The sequence below is a fragment of the Sabethes cyaneus genome, chromosome 3, assembly GCF_943734655.1.
Source record: "Sabethes cyaneus chromosome 3, idSabCyanKW18_F2, whole genome shotgun sequence".
NCBI classification, from domain to species: domain Eukaryota; kingdom Metazoa; phylum Arthropoda; class Insecta; order Diptera; family Culicidae; genus Sabethes; species Sabethes cyaneus.
The window spans coordinates 1,167,377-1,176,112 of NC_071355.1; the positions used below are offsets into that span (position 1 = coordinate 1,167,377).

Consider the following 8,736-nt stretch of genomic DNA (forward strand, 5'->3'; position numbering starts at 1 on the left):
GGAACACCAATAATTTCGGCTTTATGAAAAAACGGTCTGCAACCACGAATTTGATGGTATTCATCAACTCGCTGATCAAGAGTATAGAGAGTAGAAGACAGGTTGATGCAATATATATTGACTTCAGCATGGCATTCGACAACACGCACTGGCAGCTGAAAAACTGAGATGATTGGGCTTACTGGGCGACACTGTTAATCCAATCTTATTTTACGGTTCGCTTTTGTCAGTATCAATGGTATTAACTCGTCTTGTTTCGAGATACCACCTGGCGTGCCCCAAGGCATCCATCTAGGTCTTTTGATATTTGTACTTTTCGTTAATGAGTTGAGCAGCCTTTTAAGCTCATCTAAGCTGATGTACGCCGATGACTTAAAGGCTTTCCGTGAAATCAAAACCAGACTTGACTGTTGTACGCTCCAAAGCGATATTGATTCTCTCTCACGATGGTGTACGCTTAATGGTATGCAAGTTTATGTCACAGAATTTCGCGTCATATCATTTAGCCGACTACGCGAGCCCCTGCGTAACAAATACTCTATCGAGCAGAGCCATACACGCCGAGTGCAGACCATAAAGGACTTGGGTGTTGCTATTGATTCCAAAGCCAAATTCAACGAACATATTGCAACGAACACTGCTAAGGCCTTCGCAATACTTGGATTCGTGAAAAAAAACACCAACGCATTCCAGGATATAGACGCGCTTAAATCGTTGTATTGCGCACTTGTTCGCAGCATTCTGGAGTACGCAGTTGTTTTGTGAGCACCATATTATGCTGTGCATATCAACAGAATAGAGCCCATCCAGAAGAACTTTTTGAGATATGCTCTACGTCTTCTGCCCTGGAACGATGCCGCAAATCTACCAGCCAACGAGGAACGTTGCAAGCTTATTGATCTGCATTCGTTAGCTGTCAGAAGAAAATTACTGCAGCGGCTTTTTGTCTTCGGATTACTGAGTGAAGATGTCGATTGCAGCGCTCTCTTAAACCAGGTAGACATTCACGTTTCCCGAAGGCAGCTTCGGAATCGTATCGTACTGTGGCAGCCCTCGCGTCGCACAGACTACGGATACAACGAACCTTGGGTCATGTGTTGCCGGGTTTTCAATGAAGCTGTTGAAGCTTATGATGTTCATATAAGTAAGACTGTTTTTAGACGTAGGATCCAATCATTAGTTTAGTAAATTGTCTGTGCAATTATGGTGAAGATATAGGGAAATGTCCCATTTCCCCGGTTATGAAACAGGTTTTATTTTTTGGTCATAGCTTTTGAACGGATTACTCAATTCCATATCTTTTTAAAGCATTTGAAAGATTGAAGACTTACGTATGTTTTTGCTAAAGACAGCATATATTTTTTGTTTGAAGCAAAAAAGTTATAGCGAAATTGGGGGACATAGAATTTTTTGACCAAAAACAAAGTCCCCAGTTGTGAAACACTTCGATAAATCCATAAATGAAAATAAAAATAAAGAAGAAAATAAAGAAATATAAAATGAAAATAAAATATTGCATTCATTTATTAACGGAAAACACCTTAAGTGCAATGTATTTTATCAGTTTCTTAATTAGATCATCTAAATTCAAATTATAATCAATGTATGTAAAACAGAAAGATCGAGATCTCAAATATGCGGATTTGGCTCTCATGTGCCTAAAAAGTGTGTAGAAAATGTTTGTGATCATTAAAGTATTGAATAATCGTTTTTCTGATTTTTTCATAACCGGAGAACTTCACTGTTTCACAACCGGGGCGAACGACGAGTTTGTAAAAATTTTTGTAAAATTTTTTGAGTAAATTATTTCACTTAAAATTTGTCTGTGGAATGAAATGGAGATCCAAAACTAAGGTTATATGCATTTTACTGCCTTTTTCTATTTTATTTGATAGACAAAAAATCAATCCCAAAATATTCCAAAAAACTTTTTCGGGTAGGTTTTTCGAAGACATTTACTACAAAACATTCTGAAAGCTGTATTTTGATTGTTGTTTGCTCAAAAGGTGGAGTAAAATGAGACGAGCCGTTGGTAATAATTTGGTAGTGCTAGTTTAATAAACACGTCAAAAACTATGGGTGTTTCACAACCGGGGCCGTTTCACAACAGGGGACAATCCCCTAATAAATAAATTATATTAAAATAATAGCTCTTTCTGTTATAAAATTTTCCAGGAAGGTTTATCAAAAACAAACAATTAGTTAAAAAGTCATGCTCAAAAACATGTTTTAACTAGGTAATAAGTATCGCATGTTTTTCATAGATGACCAAACCGATTTATGCGCTATTAGTCTCTTTTGAACGTAGGGTTAGGAGTACCAACAGCATATTTTTAAAAATTGGTATTTCAGGTACTAGTAAACTAGAAAACAAAAATATCACATATTTTATCATTTAATTCCAGGGCAAAAATATCATCCTTAGAAAAAGCTGTCCTATTCTTAGGACACCTCACTTCACTTTACAGTCCCCATTGCATTTGTACAGTCACTTTTAGAGACCGGAGTCACCCAGGTGACTTTCAGTAATTATGTTCTCATCAAAAAAATTTAGATGAAGTAACTGTGACCCTTGTCAATATTTATATTCATAGTTTTAACAGAGTTAGCGGCTACATAACTTTTTTCCGGACTTTATTGTCATATTGCGGGGGTGGGGGTGTAGGGTGGATGCGATTCCCCTTGGGAAAACTACTTATCTAGGAGCACTGAGTTTTGCAACTTCTAGAGTCCTTCAGGCGTGTCACAGGGCAGCAACGTCAGACCCTTGTGTAATATGTGACCATGTCCCATAGTAAATGTAAATAGTTGTAAAAATTGTATTTTGTATTTGCATGTCCTCCTAAGGTAGGAAAAAATTGTTAATTTTTACATTAAAATTCCCTCTCGAGACGCCGCGGTTACCAATGACTCCATTGCACGGACCGAACGGGAGCAGAGAGATCGCGTAACGCTTGGGAGTTCGGCTGAAGCCTGCAAGAGGCAGTTGCCAGCGGACGGCAACTGGATCAGGGCTTTTGTATTCGGGCAAGCAAGGCGATCGAACGTGTCGTAAAGTCCGCACCTCGAGTCGGTTTTGAGTTTTACATGCGGTTTCCACGTGGCGGTCAAAGGAAGTTGAAGATCCCATCGTGTGTGAATCGAGAAGCGTATGCGTGGCCCAGGAAAAGTCCCCGCCACATAATTATCCAGGAAGTGCTAAGCGAATCGTGTGACCGTGTTCAATCCCGATAGGGTATAATTGCGCCAATCCGTGCCACAATACCCGTCCGTGCAAGTGGGAGATTAATGTGCCAGAAAATCGCACCAGGATACGCGGTTTTTACCAGTGTCTTGGTTTTTACCAGTGCCAAAAAAACCACTCTCCCGTCGTCGATCCCGGTCCGAGCCACCAGGAGCCGCCAAGCATCCGGGGAAAGTTGCTCCGTTTGAATCCGATCAGTCAGGCAGCCGCCTGCTCTAATCTAGCCGTAAGTGAACCCGTACTTACACTTGCTATTTTCGCTGTATTACAACAATGTGATGCATGATCCAGGTTGCAGAATCGTGTATGCCGATGATCTCAAAATCTACCTTGCAGTTCGCTCAGTTGCTGATTGTATCGAATTATAAAAGCTGATCGACATGTTTTATGGCTGGTGTGTATTCAACCGGCTCAGCCTCACCGTTGCCAAGTGCTCCGTAATCAGTTACTGCCGAAAGAAGGCTTCAATCTATTGTATTGTATCTATTCTATTGGATTCCGCACTTACATTCCAGGATCAATCGATGCCCCTTGGATTCTAGCAATGATCAGAATGAACTCGCCCTCGAAAGTTCTTCGCTCAACTGACTTCCTCAGACTTCTGTTTCATCGGACATTGTACGGTCAAAATAAACCTGTTACTCTGTATTCTACTTGTTTGATAAATAAATAAACATTACGAAACAATAAACAATAAACGAAATTCGAGAAGCAACAGCAGAACTGCTCAATGTTTGATTCTCAGAGCTAAACAAAGCATACAGAAGAAACAGTTTTATACAAGCTCGTGTTTAATTTCAATTTCGCTACGCTCGCGTTCTAGCAAACGTTTTATGTGTTTAAGCCAACGTCGGTCGTTCTAAGACCAACGCGGCTGATTTAATTTAGCTTAACTTGACCGGAGTTTAATCTTCCGGAACCAGGGAATAATTTCGAAAATATGTTCGATAGAGATGTTAGGTCGTTACATCTTCCCCCGCCTTATGAGCTGCTGAGTGTCTCTGAAAGAGAAGCTCAGCAACTGGTAAGTAATAGGCTGCTTAGTGCGCAATTAAAAGCGGAAGAACGAACAGTGGAGGCTCTCAGCTGCTAGTGGCAAATAAGTTTTCAATGCAGTGAACAATCATTCGGGGTGTATTCTCAGTCGTATTCAATCCGTTTGTGTAAGCTTCTTTACATTAGTACGTGTTACACATTTTTCATTGGAGACTTCTATCATGTCATTATGATCACATAGGGTACGGGAAGATATTTTCGGCAGGTTTCTAAATTCAGCCTATTTTCCTTTTCTTTCGCTGATAAAAATACTATGCTGACCCACAATTTTAATATTATGTAACTATTTTCTCAAGACAGTAGGTAATCTACTGTTTTTCATTGAAAGAGTGTCAATAACACCTGTTCTACCATTAGAACTAGGCCATAGGCCGAAAAAATAAAAGCAATCGCTTATTGGGCCGAAAATACCCTCCCGTGCCCTAATAGGATTTCTTCCTTAAAACTCCAAATAGGATTCAAGCATCAATTTCAACAGCAAATTGACATTCTTATGCCCTGTTAGCACAACTCAGCAATTAAACAATCGAAACAATTAAAAACGGTTAACAACTTATGGTTTCTTCGTAAAGTTACACTCTTCGTGGTGCAGCATTTTCGTTACTTACACCATTGCCAGAGTGGTACAAGAGGGCGTAAAGTGGAACTTTTTTCCTGGTGTCTTTTGTTTTCATTTTATCATTTATGGTCTTCGGCACTTTTGTTCGTATGAATATCCCCCTTAATCGAAAACTGTCAAAAGTTTGTCATCGCTTACTATAATGAAAATAAAAAAATACATTTTTGTGTTAGAAAATATAGATATAGTATTTTCGGCAAAGTTGTAAATATTGTACAAACAAGCAACTTCGCTGAAGAAATAAAATTTCTTTCTTTATTCAGTGCTGAACTATAGGGCATATTCTTTAAAAGTTCTTTAGAAATTGGTTTTTCATACTTAGCTTTTCTTAGTTGCATTTTACAAGAATACAATGTTCTAGGCAATTATCGCAGCTCTCAAAATACATGTTTTTGCAGAAGACTGCAAATCTCTTTGACCTGTACTTGCTGAGTTAACGCATATTCACGATACACGTCCATTTTTTGTGTTAGTAGATAGACACATGGTTTCTTCGGCAAAATTATAGAAAATATAAGGGTAACAACTTTGCTAAAGAAATGACATTTCTAGCTCTATCGAGTGTAGAGCTATAGAGCATTTTCCTCGGAAATTCTTTAAAATAATTTTTTCATATTTAACGTATGTTGACTGCATTTTACATTTTACAAGAGAAACTCCGAATTCTGAATTCGATATAGAATCAATAGAATGGACTGCGGAATAAAAATAAACCAGCAAAGTATGAACCGAAATCTTTTTATTTGGCAATTAAACTGTTTTTTCTAATGTTTTCAAGGTTATAATTCTTTATTTTTGTATGTCTTATTTGAAATATCTAAATCTTATTTCTAAACTAAACACTAAACGCTGCTCAAGCTACATAGCTGTACATATCTTTCTGATTTTTCAGGCGCTCGATGTACTCCTTCTGCATAAGAATGTCAATGCATTTCTTTACCATTGTAACCTTCGGTATAAATCTGGTCGAAACCTGGTTCAGCACTTCACCGATCAGCTGCGAGTGCTGCAGTGTTTTGCGCATCTTCATAATCCTTACGATTGCTGCCTGTACCAGCATCATACGATCCTCCTCGATGTGCCGCTGTGTCGCTTTCTGGTCTACCTTTTGCTCTACTTTGAGCGGGAAGTTTATGTTGATTCGAAGTTTCTTATTTTTAAACTCGGTATTCAGTTCAACGCGCGAGCCAGGCTGAAGATCGGCTTCGCCGTCCGAACAGGTGAGCAACTTTGCTTTTAACAGTAGCTGAAGTACTTGAACTAAAGTATCGTGTTTGATGGTTGTGTTTTCGCCCAACTGCTGAACCGTCCATGTTGTTTGCTCATTGAACTGCAATAAAACAGCCATTTGGAACGTGCTGGCCTGAAGAGTGTATTGCAATCGGAAGCAGTTTGTAACAAGTTCCCCGCGACTCAGATTGTAGAGCCAGGTTAGCTTCCGTCCGGAATGTTGGTTTGCGTAGAATTCATTGAATCGATGGACAGACTGTTCCAACTCAAACGGTACGGAACACGCAGCACCTTGCTTGAATGGCCAAGAGCCAGACGATAGGACGAGGATACTGAAATCAATGTCATTCCCCGCAGATTGGGGCATTTTTTTCACATGCTGTTTAAACTTTCCGTTGAGACGCTTTGAAATTCCTATGTCTTGGAACATTCGCTGTAATTTATTCGTGTACTCGAAGCCACATGCCTGCTTAAGTTTGGAAATCATTGACGCTTCGGCATCATCACTAGCAGACACGTATTGGACGAGACGCTTGGCGAGCATTCTGCTGTAGAAATTTTGAAATACATCCTTATCTTCGATGTACTTGAAAACTATCATCACTTGGTTAAGAGCATCCTCAAGCTCACCTTCCTCGGGATTCTTGCTGGATTTTTTCAACAACAGATCACAATACTTTGCAAGCAGTTCGGGACTTTTACCGCTGCTTCCGCTTGCAGCCGTAACTGCATTTCTATTTATAAAATTTCCGCAGGATTTATCTAAAGCGGTCACAAATCCACTATCGTTATCGAATGCAGTAATGACTAGATCGTTATATGTTTTGTGAACGTCCAAAATCGACTGGACGTAAATTCTCGGGTCAGTCAAGGCAGTTTCGGCGCACTTGGCGATGGCCGCCAATCCTTGGTTGTGAATGTGTGCTTCAAGAATAGTCTTCAGTTCAACCAAGCCTCCGGGGACACGTACCATCAGTGAATACATTCGCTGTAGTTCGCAGTTCCTGTCGTTGGAATCGAGCAGATTTTGAAATTCGGCATTGAACTGCTCTAGGTGATTCTGAATCAAAGCACGCTCACACGTTTCCTTCAGACTTTTCTGAGTGCTTTCATGCAAATACACCCGCACACGTTTTTCTTCTTCGCTTAAACGTTGTTCCACACGCTTCAAGTACTCGGTTACCGGATTCTGCCGCAGGAATTCGGCGCTTTCTCGGGCGTAGAACATTTCAGTGTCCTCAAGAAACACATTTTCGAAGCCTTCTTTATACACCGACAAACTTGGCGGATCCGCACCGTCTTTGTTTAAACCAAGTTTTACGTAGCAATTCACAACGCCAGATATCAACCTTGAATTAATCGTTTCACCGTTACGTTCACGCTCGATCAGCTTAAGCACTGCACTCGTAATTGGTTTGTTTAGGTTTTTGAGAAGGTTTTCACGCCACGTTACTAACGCCATTTCGTAGACTTCATACACGTCCTTGTGACCTTCTTGCCTTTCTCGCATTACCCAGTGTCGATTCAGATAGCCACAAGCGCCGTCTAGGACTTCACTAGAGAACTGATATTCTTCCCAGCGTTTCGTGTAAAACCGGAGTACTTCCACGTCCACAAGACCGATTCCACTCTCCAGCGAGGAGAGCAGATACTGCTCAAGGAACTCCTTCAATCGGTTATGCAGCAGATGCTCTGGCCATTGCGCCATCCTGTCGCCATATATCACTGGCTTTGCCGACGTTTCTTTAGCGGTGACGCAGTAGTTGTAAACTTTTGTATAGAGCGCAATGTAACTGGATGGCAAAAGATTTTGTTCCTGCTTGTAGATTTGAGTTATATCACCTACCAACTCTGTCCAGGTTTCGTTGAGTTTCTGGCTCCGCTCCAGCTTACTTTGATTACTTTGAATGATTAATTTGACTTGCTGCTCGTTCCTCGAAGTCTCTGGTTCCTGCTTTCTCGTAGTCTCTGGTTCCTGCTTTCCCGAAGTTTCTGGTTGCTGCTTTCTCGAAGTCTCTGGTTCCTGCTTTCTTGAAGCCTTCCTTCCGAAGAATACGTTGAACATCCTTCAAGCGATTCTGGTTCAATGTTCGTAATAATAATTGAGCAAAAGACTCTTGTGGACTCTTGAGACTTGTTGTCTTGTTCGGTTACTGAACGGTTATAGTTCGTACACCAGAAGTTTGAGAAACTATATAAGGAACTAATCAATTTACCTATATTTAATTTACCTACAATCACGTTTCCATACAGGACAACCAAATTTAGGTAAGACCAGCTCACCTACTTTTGATTACCTACCGACTAAAAGTCAGAAAAATTTGAAAGCGAGTGCATTCATTTGTTGTGTAGGTACCAAGTTTAAAAAAAAAGCTCTATAGCTCTGCACTCGATAGAGATAGAAATGTCATTTTTTTTAGCAAAATTGTTTATCTTTACATTTTCTATAACTTTGCCGAAGAAGTCACGTGTCTATCTACTAACACAAAAAAATGGACGTTATATATGCTCTATAGTTCAGCACTCGATAAAGATAGAAATTTTATTTCTTCAGCAAAGTTGCTTGTTTTTACAATATTTACAACTT

At 40.0% G+C, this 8,736-nt stretch overlaps 1 protein-coding gene across 1 annotated transcript; it reads right to left on the reverse strand.

The window, feature by feature from the left end:
* Positions 1–5,772: 5,772 nt before the first annotated feature.
* LOC128743968 (cullin-1-like) lies at positions 5,773–8,214 on the reverse strand. The gene has a single exon (XM_053840685.1). It carries the CDS (start codon positions 8,212–8,214, stop codon positions 5,773–5,775), a length of 2,442 nt encoding a protein of 813 aa, XP_053696660.1.
* Between the last annotated feature and the right edge of the window lie 522 nt (positions 8,215–8,736).